This window comes from Amblyomma maculatum, chromosome 3, assembly GCF_055883805.1.
Source record: "Amblyomma maculatum isolate TAMU_Amacu chromosome 3, ASM5588380v1, whole genome shotgun sequence".
Classification (NCBI taxonomy): Eukaryota; Metazoa; Arthropoda; class Arachnida; order Ixodida; family Ixodidae; genus Amblyomma; species Amblyomma maculatum.
This window is the reverse complement of record NC_139346.1, coordinates 145,157,489-145,175,542: the sequence shown is the minus strand read 5'-3', so window position 1 is coordinate 145,175,542 and position 18,054 is coordinate 145,157,489. Positions and strand designations below refer to the sequence as shown.

Genomic DNA, 18,054 nt, shown 5'->3' with positions numbered 1-18,054 from the left:
GGGAGCTAAAAGAAATGTGCAGTTGGGCTCTGTTGGCTGGCTGGTATGCGGCCGATAGCTGCCGTGAAGATGAGAAACTGAAAACAAAGTGATCAGACTATTCTCAGAACTGGGGCCATCAATTATCTTTCACTACACACAGTTTAGGTTTAGCATAATCTCCTGCCAGATATCGTCCATGCAGTGGCAGGCAACCCACCCTTGAACCATTTCTGGAGAAGGTTGTGAATAGGTAGCATTCTGTACCCTCTTCAGCCTGGTGTCCACTGTGCTGGCACTATGAAGCCAGGCCAAACAGAGGCTTTCAGAACTAAACCGCTGCATGCCTTTTCCCAGTGATCCAGCCAGTTGGAAGACAGATTTGAAAACCATTCTACACACACTACCTCGAATTGTGTCATGCCATAGAGGGGCAGATGAAACTGGTGGTCTGCTTTCAAAGTTGCAATGGCACTCAAAAGTCACACACTATGCTGACAAGCTCAGGATTCTGGTAGCAACATGCTATGCCTTTCTTCCCCTTAGTAACCATCTCCATATTTTTTTTTGGCAGTGTCCTACTTTGAGCCCAAGCTAACGTTTATAATACCTTTCTGTCATCCGAACGGAAGCTCTGAAGCCGCATAATGTACTGAACAATGCATTTTTTGAGAAACGCATCTGCAGACCTAGATCGTAAAGGAAAGGCTATGATGTCTCAGTAATATGGTGTTCGACACGTTAAGGCACAGTTTATTGTTTCTTGGCCCATGTATCAGGCACGCAGGCCTGTGAGTAGCTGAGCCCAGGTATTGCCAAACTCGGCTGTGGACCGCAAGCGGCAGGCGCATGATAGCAGCAAGTGGCGCACATCACTGGGCACCTCCAATGCCAACATCTCAGAAAGCTGCTCCAGCACCTGCACCCAACCAAAGCCAACACTCGCTCAGGTGACATTTCTCCACAACTCAACACTGACTACTCAAGTAAATGTGCGTGAGCGCTTATAAGCAACACCACGAAGGAGCCAGACTGACATAAGTCTTGTAACAAAATACAGTCATGTTGTACCATGTCAACAAAGATAATTTCTAGGGGAGTGTAAATATGCTACAGTTCAGATGTAAATCAAGTATGAATCATTGTCATCAGCCTAATTACATCCAATGCAGGAAAGAGGCCTCTCACACATCTCTCCATTAACCAGCTAATATGAATAGCAATATAAAAAGGCTCGTGATATTAAGGCAAACATTAGGCATGTCCTAATAGTCAATTTAATTTGAAATGATTACAAAGCAAATAGTTAGGTATTTGTTCAAATAGTTTAAAAGAGAACTGAATATTTTTCAATTGAAGAGAGCAATTGGGGACTGAAAACTCAGCAGTAAAAGGAAACGGCCGCTCTTCGGTAAACTATGAAGACTCCCGTAGGGGCAGTTCGTGCTGCTGTGCTACACAGTAAAAGTAAAAAATATGAAAAATTCTTCCTGAGAAGCACGCACAGTAACTGAATGTTGTACTTAGAGCTGTAAAGAAATTTACCGTAGCCTCCGTCATACATTTTTTATCTTGTTCTTATTGGCAGTGCCATACTTTGTTTACAATTGTGAGTTTTAAAAAAGGAGTCTACTTACAATCAGGTAAATATGGTACACCATCACTACAATATCTGAAAACTTTCTAATATCCTTCTTCAACTTTGAACAGGAACCGGATAAAATATCTTCATATTACACAAGTCTGGCAATTTGAAGAGCCCTAGCATTTTTTACTTTATCAGGGTGAAAAAATGCATTCCATAAGTTTAAAAGACTGGGGCCAACAACCATGGGGCTGGGCTGTAGGCCTTTCTACACAGTTAAAACAAAATGAGTGTGCCAGAAATGAAACTCTGGAGCCCACAGAAAAACAAACAAACCAGAATATAATGAAATATAAGAAATATATATGTATGAAAAGTATCGAAATATAATAGTCAAACCTCATTCACGCATGATGGCATAAAATTATGCAAGTCTTCAGGTTACCCAAGCATACAAAACAAGACCACGAGATGATTAGGAGCCTATAACGCCAATGTCCGGCCACACACTGTTAAGTGAAAGCAAAGATTTTTATATCAGATTTTTTTTTTTCTCTTTTTTTTTTTCCCTCGCAAAGCTGGACAGTCAGAGGTGAGCACAGACTTGCCCAGGACTGCAGTAATCCTCTAAAGTTAACTTCCTTCAAAAGACACCTTATAGCAGTGATATCTAACATCTACGCCTGTTTAGATATGCTGGTTATATGATGACTCCGAAAGGCCTTCGCCTCACGAGACTCCACCAGCCTCTGGTCTTCGTGCACCCGAGATTCTCACTGGTGACCGTACTGTTCAAGAATCAGAAAGCGACCGCTTGCGTGCACCCAGCAAGAGAATGCATGAGGAGGTTATTACCCACCATGCTTGTGATGTCTCGCCAGCAGGGCTGAGTGCAGAGCAGAAGCGTAGCCAGGGCCTCAGGCAGCAGTAGCCACAGGTCGGATGCCAGCCGGCCAGAGGCACCGAGTGGGCACATGGGCAGCGGCTCTCTCCTTGACAGCACGACCACCACGAGGGAGAGCACACGCAGCTGGAAACGCAGCAGCTGCCACGAAAGAGGGTGCTCGGTCGGCCAACGAGCCTCTTCAGTTCGCCCTTATTTCAGTGCAGCGCTTTTCGCAATTGTCTTCCCCAGAACCGTTGGGTTTATTGTATCCCCTAAACATGTGTATGTCTAGAGCGGCAGCTTGCCTCTCAACACTATGTTTTCGAATTGAACACGCTGCCATCGCCAATGGCAGACATCATATCATCATCATCATCATCAGCCTGACTATACCCACTGCAGGGCGGCCTCTCCCATATTTCTCCACTTAACCCGGTTCTGTGCTAGCTGCATCCACTTGACCCCTGCGAACTTCGTAATCTCATCCGCCCACCTAACTTTCTGTCGCCCCCTGCTACGCTTTCCTTCCCTTGGAATCCAGTTTGTTACCCTAAGCGACCATCGGTTATCCTCCCTTTGCACTACATGTCCTGCCCATGTCCATTTCTTCTTGGCAGACAATATGAATTTAAACGTGGGCAATGTTTTCGGGGGTCATATGCATGCATGCTTCTTTCCAGCAAGCCTGTGGGGCAGAAAAATGCAAACATCAAAAAACGGCAAGGTTCATCAGCACCCGTGAAAACGACTGGGGTTGTCCAGGGCTTTAACATTGACGCCCCTCATATAGGTCATACAGATGGCTTCGTCTCCTACATCTGTTCCTGCGTTCCATGTTGCTTTCCTTTTTCCCCTGTCAAGGTTAACGCTGTACTCTCTTCCCCGGATTCCTCCGCATACCTGCTTTCCAGCCTACGAGCATTCGCCTCATAGATAAGCACTAGCAGGATATATTGGTGGTGCACTTTTGCTGCCGAAGGATGGTGGCTGGCTGTCGTGACCAAAGGACTATGCTGCCAATCGAGACCTTCAAGAAACCGAGAGTGATGTGGTTCCCACCTGGTTGTCCTGCTGTGTAGCAGTCTGCTTGACTGCCATTAGGCAGTCGGCGAACCAGCGCACTTGCCGGCCAGCCTCTTCAGCAGCTGGCTCAGGCAAGCGCAGGCACTGGGACAATAGCCACAGCACACGCTCCTCTTGGCTGAAAGGAGAGCCAAGCAATAAGCTCAACACAGTCACAACCAAACATAAACCAATATTGGTTTTGTGCTGGCAATGCATTGGTGATATGCTGGGCCTGATACTGCCAACACATTGCCAATATTAGGCCCACTGTGTTGGGAAGCAGCTAGCAAAGCAGCCCCACATATGAAGGGAGCCAGCAGTCTTTAAAACAAAGGGAGCCAAACTTAATTTCAGAAACACAAAATGTTCGCAGTGCAGAAGAGGCTCAATGAACCTGTCGTGGTTAATATGAAATTCGGGATAATGCAAATTTGCCGACAGCGGGGCACTATAAAAGCCCACAAACAATATGAAGCCTTTTGCCCGATTTTATCACGTAAGATTTCTGCCTCATATTATATGCGGATCCGAACATTTTTCAACCTAAATTCGCAGTTTAGGTTTCGTTAAGAAGGCATTATATAGCGGTGGTGTCAGTTGCCTGTTTTGATGGTTTCGGTTTCAATTCCATTTCACCGCGTTGACCTCATGTGTTCGCAGTCAAGGCAGCCATGACGTTAGAAGTCCCTTAAAGGGGTGATGACAGGGTCATTTGACGTATTGCCGATTTTTACTTCCGTGAATAATATACAGGTCTGTGATTCTACTCGGAAAGTTTTAGTGCCTAGCGCGCGGCGCATATCGCAAAAAAAATGCGATAGAAATCGGAATTTGGAAGCTCCTCCCACCGAGAGCAACCATCATTTTGAAATGCTTGTGTGACGTCAAATCGTCTGCAACGCAGGCTGCAATATCAAAGGACACGTCTTTTTTTCTTTCTTTTTTTCTTGTGATGATTGACAAGGTGGTCGTCCCTCATGTAGAAGTGCTTGATGGAGATGTTACCGCACGAAAGCGATACAGAGTAAGGCATATTTTCTTCGGCATAAGGCACGCTCACAGTTAGTGGGCTGCACGATTCCTTAGCTTATCGACGCACTGATCATTCGCATTACACCAGCGACGACGCCAGCACGGCCAACGGTCGCCTATCACTGTAGTGTCATGTAATAGCCTCCTATAAAGGAGGCTATCGTGAAGATTTCGGTCCCGCAACGCCGACGAAACTGATCTGCGGACGGTCGTCTGATCTGTTTTGGTCGGATCGGAGGCCGAGCGAGAACTTGACACCCGATACTCGAGTGAACGGCCTCAACAGCTGCGCTTGTCTGTAGCTTAACCGAGTTAGAAAAAAGGAAAACAAGAAGCTACACTTTATATGTTCGACCTTGTCGTCAGCAATGACCTTGGCCAGAAGTGTTAGTTGGTGCCGAACTGCCGAATCATTCAGCGACGAGTCTAGCTCGAGTACGCGCGTTGAGGTGTAGAGTTTCGGCGATTATGGAGCGCATATTCACAAGCTTTAGCGGTCGCATGTGGTCATCGAGTGTAGTTCTGGCAGTAGCAACCCCAAATCGATGACTGCTTACATCACAAAGCGAGTGCACTCGAGCGGGAAGCGTCGATATATGTGGCCCTGTCTAGCGAGCGCAGCCGGCAGCTGTCGACGCCACATTTGTGTATACCCGGCGAAGGCAGGGGACGTAGCATCCACGGCGCTTCTTGCAGCGCAGTTGTAGTTCGTGAACAAATAAAGGTGCAACTGATGCGAAAAAAAGTGGATAGGCTAGGTATTGTTAGCTCAGCTTGCATTTTATGCCTTGCGAACAAGCAGCATACATCCAGTCACTGCAAAGGCTATGTAAACAAACACGCTGGGGGCGCAGTCGTAATCCGCGAAGTGGCGCATTCCTGCGGGAGTTTAGGGTTCGCACACTAAATACTAAATGGTGCATGCTTACACTGAAGCACTCACGAGTCATTTTCTGGAGAAGCACTAAAGAAACAGAAGGTGATGCTCATGAGTCCGTTGCAATCGCGCGCGCGGCTGAGGGGGAGGCGAGACGGCGACGGCAGCGACTGGGAAGCTCTTGTTCGGTGCGGGCATGCAGTGGAGAGCAATCGAATCGCGTTGGGTTTTGCGATGACGGGACTGAAGCGGCGGAGGCAGCACATTCTTTCGTGCTCTGGCCGTGGCCAGACTGAACATAGTTTTGCAAAAATGTTTTACCAGCTGAAAATAATTAAGTCTGACTAACACTATAACTGCCACAAGATAGCAATTCGTTTAAAATGTTTTGGCTGCTCATCTAATGTCGCAATGTATGCTCTCGCGTCAAGGTATGCCTGATTGAGATCTACACTTAGTTTTTGGACCCAAAGAGCGACGGCAATAGCTCAACAATCAGGAACACAACGATATCCCCTCCCCACTTTCGCAGCACATGTACACGGCCGAAGAAAACATTGGACAAGTGTTTTTTTATATGCGGGAGCGCTTGTTGCTAAAAGAAGCTAACTCTCATAACGTAAGAATAATACGCTTCTGATTGCATTCCTAAATTATACACCATGAGCCCGTTGAGGTCTTTTCGGCAATCTTTCGACAAAGCCCAAAACAAGCCCGAGGATCTCTAAGGTTGCATATTATAGTAAAGGCTACTCAAAAAAAAGAAAATATGTGAATAAAATATTTCTGCTGAATAAAAAAAAAAAAAAAAAACTCGGAGACCACCATCCACGACGTGCATGCTAGAGTGCAGCTGGCACCACGAATAGCAGACCACATGGGGACGTCACGGTTGACGTTCTGACGTCAGCGGCCAATGGTTGCCAGATCAGAAAGCTGATTCTGATATCAATAATAAAAATTAGTTTTAAAACTATCTACTGCACGGAATGAGCCCAAATTTCGAGGATTTATTTAACCTGTGAGGGGTGAAATGCAATAATAAGTTTATGCTCAATTGTTAGCTGTCATGACCCCTGTCATAAAGTCCCCCACTCTCCCCCGAACGCCCAACGCAGGAGCCAATGTCAAACGATAAGCGTGCGATAATGTTATCGCTGCGCAGCATATTGCCGCGCTGCCAAAAAATGCACTGCAGATTGCAACGACGATAACGAGAAACAGAGGGGCGCGCTAATGAAATTCTTTTTTTTTTTTCAAGTTCTCAACAGCATAAGTGGAGCATGGGGAGTGGGGGGTCATAATGCGAGCGGAAGCGTATTGCCATTCCCTGAAAACTGCAGTAACAGAAGTGCCGGGTGGTGTCACTAAAAAACGTAACGCAACAAAAAGCAAATCAATAAAGTTATAAGTTTTTTTGAGTATACATTGCAGTGCATAAACTGAAATGCATACGCAATAAAATAGTCTGGATTAAAATTGCTTGCAATTTTCCTCTGATCATGCCAGTTGTGTCCGTTGCGCCATCTTTAGTGCATTGAATCAAAACGAATAAGAGCGCATTTAAAGACCACACTACCCGTCGCTTCTGTGGCGCAATGGATTAACACCACATACAGTCGACGTCACCCTTGTGTAGAGAGCTCGGGAGACACACTTCCCTGTAAATAAGGCCAGATATCGCCGCAGCTGGTAGATTCTTGCGGCAACACTCGAGTGAAAGTGGTGCCACAGATAGCCACAACTAAGGTAGACACTAGTACCTAACCCAGAAGTCTGGAGCTGGAGTCTATTTTCGGATTTTGTAACCCAATATGTCCTGCTCGACCGCTCTACACAAGGGTGACGTTGACTGTACCTGATGTAGACAAATTCGATTCCTGTAGGTACAATTTTTTTTATTTCACAACATTCCAATAAATTACGACCATATTTCTTGGGGTATGTTCCCCTTTAGGTTGCATAATACCATGTCTTTTATCCTTTACAGCAGCAAACCCAGCCGCGAATGCAGCCAGGATGTGACGGTATGACAACGGTTACACAATTCAATTACCTTCACCATAATCAATTCCTGTCTTCAGTGAGTGTATGTCACCTTTAGGTTGTGTTCAGAGACAACTCTCAGCAACAATCACCTTTTAACATGCATTAAAGTCTTTTTTTTTACGAATCTATGCCGTGGTGATTTTTCAAGTTAACTTATTCAACGTCGCAAAGATGGCGCAACGGACGCCACCGATGTATATTACGCTCTTTACAGTAAGTAATTTTAATCCATAAAACTATTTAATTATTATTGCATTTCAGTTTCCGTACTGCGCTTCATGCTCGAACAAAGCGCAAGGTTGTGTTTAGGTTTTGAGTGACACACCTAGCACTTCTGTTGCTGCAGTTTTTGGGAAACGGCGATACGCCCCGAGCGGAAGTGACCGCGTCACAGGAAAGGCAGTGCCACTTTTGAGTAGAAGATGCTTTGATGCCAGCGCTTACACTGTACCGTCTTTGCCAAAGGTAACCGAGCAGCTCCGACAGCCGTCGTTGCAGGCACGAGGTCAAGCCACGGCGCTACAGTCATGGTCGCCGGTTGCAGCTCTCTGGCAGATGGCTGATATAAGCTTACTCCCTCACTTTTTTTCGTGGGATGACAAGAAGCGCATAACCAGGTGAGGCGTCTGCTTTGGCACCTTTGGAGCATTATGCTACAAAGGAAGAAAAATCCTTATTGGTTGGCACTGTGAAGCTGCGCTCTTCATTAGAATGCCTTGTGCGTTTAATATCAGCTCGCAGCTCCTATGGCTGGATCTATTGGGTAAATACTCCTTTTGCTGCTCTTTTGGAATACTGGGAAAGTACGGTGTAGAACGAATTTTCAAAACTCGATGCATTATTTCTGGCAGTTCCAAGGCTTCTTTGACCATGACCGGCCTTGGTTTCCCGCTTTGTAATGCTGGAGGAGAGATAAATTGGGACAAAACTTCCAGCGGTTTCATGCTCCCCTATTGCTGGGTGCTGTACTTCACGCCATTTGGTAAGTCTAGAAAAAGCGTAATGCATTTTGCATTAGTAATCTTATGTTGACCTGCATCACTCATTTTTGCAATGCGTGAAAAAATGTCACTCTAGCGCCTCAAACATACATCACTGAATTTCACAATATGTGTGGCCGTTTCATTATGGAAACATGTTCCGAACAACCTAATATGCTCTCCAAATGAACAGAAAATCGGACAAAGACTATGAACTAGTTTTTTCTTACCGGTGATTACCGAGACACTTGATTGATGGTTCATGGCCTGCTGGTAGGATGGTACATCAATAACTTGTTTAAAATAACACTGGATGTGATCTTGAAGTGCAACACAAGATCACGTTAGGAGCATGAAATTTCCCGCCCTTGCTGAAGTCCCAGCCACAACATGGTTTAGAGTTCAGCGGAGGTTCAATGCAACTAGAAAAACAAATTCTTCCTGTATTCTTGGGGGTCATATGTGAGGGATCATTTGCACCATGCATTCGCTATACTGCCAAATATTTTTGAGGTAGACTCCTTACACGGCTTTCCAGCATCCAGTTACAACTGTTTGATGTTACAACCGTCAGAACATTACTCACTTTTATGCGTTTGCAAGCAGCTGCAAATGTAGCATTGGAGGATACAACTGGTTACATAAGCAATATTTCCCACTGCTGCTACATAGTAGCAATAGCCACATTTGAAACAGAGAGAAATATTGCGTAGTTTTTCTCTCTCCTCCAGCTGAACGAAGAGCCAGAGCTGAAGACTAGGAATCGTGAGAAAAACCACGTAGATTTTTCTACAACCGTACCCCATCTTACTTTGCTAACACTCAAAATAAGAGAAATGCACGTGTTTTCCAATCTATGCACCTACAGGAGCTGCATACTGACATTAAACATGCAAGATGTTCAAACAAAGGGCACATGTTTCACAGTGCCAGTCAAAAATGATCACTGAAGAAGTTTTTCTGTGAGCAGTGCCCTCCCTTAGTAGCATAAAGTATCCATAACCCGAAATCAGAGCTCACGTGTTACCTGCTTTCATTTTATTGCCCCAAAAAGGAGTAAGGGAGCAGCTTTACGTCAGCCACTGTACACTCGCCGCCAGAGTGCAGCAGCAATCGACGGCAACCACTACAGTACCGCTCGACTCTGCACCTGCTCCGTCGGACAGTGGGGCTGCTCGTTTACATTTGGCAAAGACGGTACTTACACTGCCTTCGCCACGGTTGGGCTGGAAAGGAGCAAAAATGCACACATCGCTGCCTCCATTACGGCCATGCCTTGAGGAAATGCCGAGAGTGCCCATGGCAGTACTGCAGAGAAGCACGTCTCCACTTCGCAGGGGCGCGCTTCGCTGTTTGGCAAGCTGTACCACAGAGTGATTTTCTGTTCTCGGAGCTCTAGAATTGCGGTGCTATGGCATATCAAACCGAAGCACCACTTTGCGGTGCCATTTCGTGACTCTGAGATACCGTCGTTTCATCGCTTTGCAGAGAAAATGGCATCGAGCATTTCAACAAAGCTCTAAATCCTTCAAATTAAAGGAATGGTGTAGGCCGCCACTTCGAATTGTAACGTTAAATTTACATCAGAAATTACAGAACCGCCGAAATTCTTCGAATTATCAGGACTTTTGTTCAGGCAAGTTTGAATCATCAGTGTTTCACTGCATATACGTGCGCCAGTTTTCTGAAATAAAATTTTCTAAGCAGCAAATGCATCCTTTGCTGACTGAAAAATATTCGCATACCCACATAAAGCCACCCACTATTCTAACTATTGCCTATTCTAACAAATATTGTGCAGAGTTGCTTAAGTAGAGGAAGCTGCCCCGCTGGCCCTGAACACTTCATCTTTCTGCTTCCTCATGCACATGCACTGTAAAGATTCGCACTCTCCCAAGCAGCTCTGAGTCATTGGCTACTCACCAGTGGTCCTCACCGGTGGCATTCACCAAGTTGCTGGCCATGGCAAAGGTGTTAGAGCCAGGCGGTGCCTTTCCTGCAGCCGCCAAGTGGCAGTGCAGTGCCAGCAGCAAGGGCAGGGATTCGACGGCATTCAGCAGTGTCGCCCGAGCATCCGTTGTGAGCCGTGAAGCACATCGTCCGAGGATTGGTAGCACTGCCCTCTGTTGGGCATCCCACACATCCTCCTGACAACCCCGTGCCACTGCAACCAACAGGTTGCAGATGGCGTCACGGCTGTTGGGGGGCAGCTCTGTGCTTTCGTCACCCACCAGGGACTCTACAGCCTGTAAGCACCCAGAGAATGCACACGGAGACCAAGTACAGTGCTTAGGGGGTCGGAGTGGCGTTACTTGGTTCGCAAAGCATGACACCAGCTAGGACAAGCAATACATACGAGGAGAACTTGAGCCAACTTCCAACTGTCTTTTTTAAGCAGTGCACATGAAATGTTGGGTATACAAACACTTTCCTGTCTGTGCCTATCCCCATCGACAGTGGGCTATCAATGGTTTCATGATTCGAATTTTCTCGCTTTCGAAGCGCTTCTTGACAAGTGGCATCATCGTGTGGGAAATAGAGGAACCCTTATTTTAGTTTTGCTTTTGGTTTTATTTTTTCCCTTCGCGCCGGGCCCGTACAGGTGGTCTCCAGAGTCAGGTGGTCAGCGCTCCTTGTTTATATCATGGCGTCAGCGTCGCGCGCTCCTACTGCGCGGAAACAGCCTATTTCCATGTAAGTTGACGCATTGGAGAGGTCGTTTTTATATGCAAACAGCAGCAGTGATGACTCTGAAGACGAATTCAGCTCTTCAAACTTAGCACTGATACCGAAACTACGTCAAACCGACACGGAACATCGACAGCCATGCCTCAATAAGTTTCGTTTTCGCCCCCCGAAATGTTCTGCTTTTGCTACGCCCTGATTAGAAGATATTACTATTCTAAGGTCATAACTGTTATCTGCAGGGTGCCAACGTCTTTTGGGTACTATTACTTGCCACCGGCAGCGCAGGGAGTCGTGCTTTCTGCTACAGGATAGCCAGGGGTCAACCTTGATAACTGTTTTCTTTCCTAATTGAGCGAATACTATACACAGAAGGCTAGGATTTGCTGCAATGTTGCATTGGTCCCTGTTGTCAAAAAACATACCTATATATTGAACATTTTTGCTTTATCTGTGTCCAGAAACTTTGATGCATTTGTGTGTGTGTGTTTTTAACTGCAATTTCTTGCTGACAGTTTTCTTTTTTTCATCACTTACTCAATAAATATGTGGATTGTCACTATGATACCATTGTGAAGAGGAATCCCTCCTCTACAATTAGATGCTAGACACTCCTGTACCAAGCAAGTTTTGTTAAAGAAAAAAAAAATATATTAATGACACCACCCAAAAACCACCCCTTTTCCTGCGGACAGGAAGGTGTTAAAGCAGCCCATTCAAAGAAGGAACTACAGTATGACAACAAGCAATTTGAAGTTGGTGAAGTGCCATGCATGTGTGTTCTTTGTCCTGGCCAGCACGGCACCTCGCAGAACAAGCAAAAGCAAAGAGCGGGGAGGAGGGGGTGCAAATGTGAGCGCAGCTGATGACATGCTGTAAAGCACAAGCTTTCTAGAATGGCTGCAGGAAAACAGGAGCCAGCCATATTTTGAAAGGTCTCATAATATGCTTCAGCCTAACTGACATTAAACAGTGAGCGCCAAAAGTCAGTGTCATAAAAAACAACTCAGGTGCCTTTCGAATAGCTGTTTTAAAAAAAGTGGGGGAAAAAGGCGCAGGGGCGTCTTCAAACCACCGGCTGACACCACTGTGCCACACCACCACTGAAAGCGAAAGCTAACCTGGCGACAAAAGTTTAACTCTCAAGGTTTAGGACAAAAAAACGCTTGAATTTAGCTCAAGGCACAAACCGGGCCGTGACCACTGAGATTTCTCCTGGCATGAAAGTGCCAAAATAAGTGCCTATTTTGACTGGCATTCAGCACCTGATCGCTTGAGAACTCGAGGACCAAAAACAAACAGAAGTACACCAGTTATATATTAATTTGGTTTGGTCTACAGATACATATAACATCCCAAAGTGACTCGGGCTATGAGGGACACCATTAAAAGTTTCGACCACCTGGTGTTTTTTACCGTGCACTGACATCGCACAGCAAACGGATGCCTTGCTTTCCACCTCCATCGAAAAGTGGCCGCCACAGTTCAGATTGTATGCCACGTTCTTGGTTTCAGTAATTAGTGACCTAACCACTGAGCCACTGTGGCGGGGTCATATTAGTGTGCTTTCACAATCTGCAGGGAATTATGGGTATACTGATTTGCCGAGTAGCGAAAAAAAAAAGGGATACAAGCAACGTGAAGCAGTTTCTCAACCTATACATATTTTTACTTGAATTTTCTGAATAACACACGTTTGACACTTTCAACAATGGGCATACACCAATGTGCTGACCTTATGCAAAAAAGGGTCAGCTGGTTGGCTCAGAAGTCATGACATTCAGCTGCAGAGCACAACATCGCAAGACCTAGTCCCAGCCATAGAGGTCGCATTTTGAATGAAAATGAAATAACAAAAGTGTACACCGCAAGGTGCCATTGCAAGTTAAAGAACATGAATAAGCTGAAATGAAACAGGTTTTTTATATTTTTACCAATTAAGACTTAAATTATTCTCAGAAAAGGGCACACGAACACTGCTGGAGATAACTGGGCTGTCAATGAGACAAATTTATGGAAAGCGTTTATTTAGAAAACAAGATGTTACGAAACAAGCGATGACATGGAACTTCTTCACAGCCTTCAAATGGTGTCTACTAAATGAAAGCCTCAGCTTGACTTAACCGATCTGGGCGAATCCAAAATAGCAGGAGGCTACAGTAGCGTCAACCAGTGTGACCTGCCTGGAGTAGTGAACTGGTGATGAATGCTGAAGCTTTAGAACAGATTTTGGTTTGTTATAGAACGTACATTTCAAATGAGCGATGATGAAATGGCCTCAAGTGTTCGATGCAAACCATAGCTTCATCTATTTGCTCTATTCTGTTTCATTGTGGTTGGGCGTGACTGCCGGAGAACTGGAAAGATTTCTCCATCTATACAACGACTCATGGGGACTCAAAGTAAGTTTACACGGTGCAAATGCCACTGGCATAAGGCCCCACCATGAAGACCAAGCGCTTTGGTGAGGCCCGATATAAGGACAGGACTGGCAATGCTGTAAGCGTTATAGTTACTCTGAAATATGTGGAAGCCGTGGTGAAGCTGAGCTCACAGACAGATCTGACTTCTCATATTTTTCTTTAGTATATATATGCAATCTGTGCACTTTCTCTTTTTTCAAATGAAGAAGTGCAGCCATCAAGGCATTGACAACATGGAAGTCCTTGGAGAAGATACTGCGCCAAGCAGCATGTCTCTGCACATGAATGTGCGTAGTACCTGCGCATATGCTGCGAATCAGTACTGTATATAGTAGTACTCTCACTCTAATGCACCCTCAGCTTTAACACGCACCTCTTATTCATGGCCAGAAAGCAAAAATAGTGCAATGCCTTCAATTCTATCGTGCACCAGGATTTCATAATTTAGTAAATAAAATAATGTTGCTCTCACTGGAAACAAGCAACCAAGTGCTGAAGCAAACCCAAGCCCCTGCTGGCCTTGAACTGATTCTGTGTTAGCCCTTTCTGCCTAGCCAACCAAATAGCACTAACTTTCAAGACTTCCATAGTCACAGACCTGTAGACAGCTTGCTGTTGTTGCACAAAGTCAGCAAGCACTTCAACTTGATTCCACATGCAAATTTCAGGGACGTCTAATGTCCACGAGCTGCTTGACTGCCACTTATCTCGGGGAACAAGATTACGTTCTATTTTTCTCCTCCCTGCATCACGGTGAACTCAACACAATTTATCGATTGATGCTTCCACACTGGCTCAAGTTCAAGTTGGCCCATTGCTGATGGAACACTTCAGATGCTCGTGAGGCCAGTCAGCATCCACAACTATGGTGGGCTAGGTAGGCGATATTTATGCGTAAGAAATACCAAGGAACCATTTTGTGATGCAGATGGCAACAGGGTGTTGTGCTAATACAGTTTCATTTTAGTACTTGACTCCAGCACAAATGTCAGTTTTTGGCGATTTTTTTCCTCAAAAAGGGCGTGCGACAGAACCAAATAAATACCGTACTTTATGCACAAGACACGTGGTTCACCTCAGCCTCATTGCCAGCCCTAATGTTCATCGTAATGATCAAAGCATCTCTGCTTGTACTGGTAGAGTGTCACGAATGTGCCACAGCCGTGCTCCCATAGATCACTCCCACTGGGTCACACTGGTAGCAGTGAGAAGAATGGAGACAGGTTGGGCCATGCTTTGGGCAAGTCCCTCTCACCTGAAGGACGGGGAGACCGCCTGGCTGCAGAGCCCTGGTGGCCACCAGCTCTAGAAATGGCGCCAGCTTGCTGCTGTGCATGGACCGCACCACCACAGGCAGTCCGCACATGAGTCGCTCCACACAGCTGCCCTGCGTGTGTGTGAGCACCAGGGGAGGTGCAGTTGGAAGAGGCAGACGGTGCAAAGGGACTTGTTTCTGAGCTGGTTGGTTCATGACGCACGGTACAAACGGCCAACACAAAAGACATGACACAGTGCAGCAGAATTCACACACGCACGGCTAACTAACTACAGAACTTTATTTGAGCATAACAGGCACACATACATAGTACAGGTAAATAAAGGAAAGGGAAGTCGGAAGGAAATGCAGAAGGTAAGGGTGGGCAATCAGACGTAGTCACGTCACAAGGTAAAAAAAATCTTCAAAGAAGTTGTGCGCCACAAAGTAAAAAAAAAAAGAAAAAAAAAGCCACTCCAAAACACAGTTCTTGGAGTGGTAAAGGGCCACTCCAGGACCAAAAGTTGCCACGCCACAGGGTAATAACGGTAAAACCCCCAGGGCCATTCTGGAACAATCAACCCAAGGCAGAAGCAACTAAAGACAGGATGAGTAAGAAGCAAAAAAACATGAAAATAAGGCAAAAAGTGCTCGACCACAGGCATATTAAAAGTGAAAGAGGGCACACTTGTAGAAACGATAAAACTGCCTAAGATATTTGGTCTCTTTATCGGTAAGTGCAACAAACGGGGTGCTGATGCAGGCTACTTTGTAATCGGCTATCGTCACTGCCTCCATGACTTCATGTGATAATTGGTCACTTTTTTTTCTGCAATGAAAACAGAATCCTGCAAGAGCGGAGCTCAGTTGTTAGTCAGCTGTGTGTTCCTGAATTCTTCCACATTGTGTAGTGTTTTTTTTGCCACCGTTTTGCCAAGTTTGCCACCGGGTTATCAAGTTCACGCAGTGCTTGCTGGAAGGACCATTAAAACCAACAAGGCGAGTGGTTCAGGCTTAACCCATCTCGTGGCATAGCAATGCTCTTTCGCACCACTGCTGTCGACTAGTGGTCAGCAGACTTATTCTTGAGTGCTGCCGGTTACATTGAAGCTATACACACAACAACACAACAAACCACCAGAAAGTGCAGGCCAACAACCAAAGTGGCCAGTGACAAGCACAAATGAGTGAACACAAAGGTGCCTAAATAGAAATGACTGCCTTTGGGACTAACTGGTGAAAGACTGTGCAGAGACAGGCCCTCAGCACAAAGCATAAATGGTGGCAGAGAGACAAGATGAAGCATTGGACACAATGCCAGCCTGCTGCTAGGTGCTAGCCAAGCAAGCAAGTACAGGCAGTCCACTGAATACAAGCACTGAGAACAGGTGCTGGGCTGAGCAAAGAAGTGCCTGCAGTGCTGTTTCCAACAGTATTGTTCAGCTTTCTTCTCACTGTGCAATGTAGGACTGTGCCCACGGTGGCAGACAATATTTGGCGACAACACAGAAATGAAACAAATTTTTCCGAGATCACTGCAGGATCTGCACTGGAGATATGTGCTGTCCGCGAGATGTGTCAGCGGGATCCTGCGAATGACAGACACTGCACTTTTCCTTTCCTGTAAACCGATTACAGGACACCGGTGAACTTTGATGCGTTCAACGGAACGCTGGTTGTTTTCACAAGGGGCACGCAATGTACCATGTCTAGCAGCAACGCCCAGGCTTTCGCATTTCTCCACTGCAGATTCTGCAGTGCTCTCGAAATTTTTCAGAGTGCAGTTGGTGACACTTTTCAACCATTCCCACCCATTTGTGCATGCATATCACACCCTTTCCCACTCGTTCGCGTTCAAACAATTCAAATTTCCCATCAATGGAAGTATGTCAGCGTAAGTCGAACACCATGCGACCCTCTTTAGACATCGACATTAACCCTCCCAGCCATTTCAACATCTGATTGACTTAATTGGCCCTAATTAATTAACGCACATGCACCTCCCGATTTCTCATACGAGATTTTTTGATGCTCTATCTAATGAAACCAATCTTTTTCTATAAACGCATTCATTCAAACGTAATCCTGCGGACAAACTGCAAACATAGCATACAACGCTTACACATTAAAAGAAATGTTAACAAATGAACTTCAATAAAGAGTTCTTTTTTCAGGAATGGTTCAAAGCCACAAAAGCGACAACAGTCAGCGTGCGCATACAATCCACCCACCGGCAACGAGTTAAGCAGGGGCGGGGCAGCACATGACGCCAGCAGGGCAGCCATGCCCGGCGAGGAGGGTGCTCCCCGCAGGGCTGCACTCACCACCAGGTCAGGGAGTCCCGTGTCTGTGCGGGAGAAAGAAGGGGCAGGTGTTCAGGTTACCTTCGTGATTTGCCTTTAGTCCTTTTTAAGCACAAGTTTCCCGGTTCCACAGTGTCGTTGACGTAACACGGAAGGTAAATGAGATGCAAAGGGGAGCGCCACCTCCAGAGCGCAATGGCACAAACGCGTTTAATCCACTTGCCCTCCCTGCAGGCCGAGGGCACACAGTGGACTGCATTCCCAACATAAACATGGTAAAGGCAGTCAATTTTGTCATGACAAATACTAGAAGTAAATATTAGGCACAGTCTGCCACTACAATGAGCACAACAGTGAAATGGGAAGCTATGAAGAAAAGACTACTAGCCAAATACATTAGGTGGAAGAGTGCGAACATTCAGAATTTAACATACGAATTGAATGTTACTTAGTCCATTAATATTACTGTATTTACTCACATAATGCTCACACTTTTTTTCGTGGAAAATTGATGCTAAGTTGTGGGGTGCGATAATTATGCGAGAAAAATTTCGAGCAAATGTTTTGGAGCACTAAAAGCAAATTTAAATGGGTGCGAATCGGGATTCTTAGGTCAGCTATTGTAAATATAACCAAAACATTACTTTCAAGCAGAACTTACCCTTGTTATAAAAGTACAGGGTCGCCAAAAGCATAAATTGCTAAAGCACTTTATTTACCACACGCAGCCTCATAATCACTCCCCGTGTTCCATGGTATAATGCTCACAGCAGTCCATACAGTTCTACTCTCGATCAGAAACTTGATCCGAGTCCGTATCAACACTGCAATCGCTGTCTCCAGTAGCGCACTACGCAGAGCTCGTTGACACCGAAGTGCCTGCTAGCAGCGTGGTTGCTATGCTGTAGCCCGTACTCGAAAGCTTTCAGCTTAAA

General features: G+C 45.7%; 1 protein-coding gene across 1 annotated transcript in view; it reads right to left on the bottom strand.

Moving 5' to 3' along the window:
* Nucleotides 1–681: 681 nt before the first annotated feature.
* Nucleotides 682–18,054, bottom strand: part of LOC146196248 (focadhesin) — a 134,006-nt gene continuing 116,633 nt past the window's right edge. Inside the window, exons 31-36 of the mRNA XM_084598133.1 lie at nt 17,048–17,163; nt 14,817–14,948; nt 10,377–10,699; nt 3,510–3,651; nt 2,424–2,609; nt 682–898 (exon numbers count right to left, since the gene is read on the bottom strand). Of these exons, the coding sequence (XP_084454259.1) occupies nt 755–898; nt 2,424–2,609; nt 3,510–3,651; nt 10,377–10,699; nt 14,817–14,948; nt 17,048–17,163 (1,043 nt within the window). The 3' untranslated portion in view covers nt 682–754. The remainder of the gene's footprint in view (nt 899–2,423; nt 2,610–3,509; nt 3,652–10,376; nt 10,700–14,816; nt 14,949–17,047; nt 17,164–18,054) is intronic.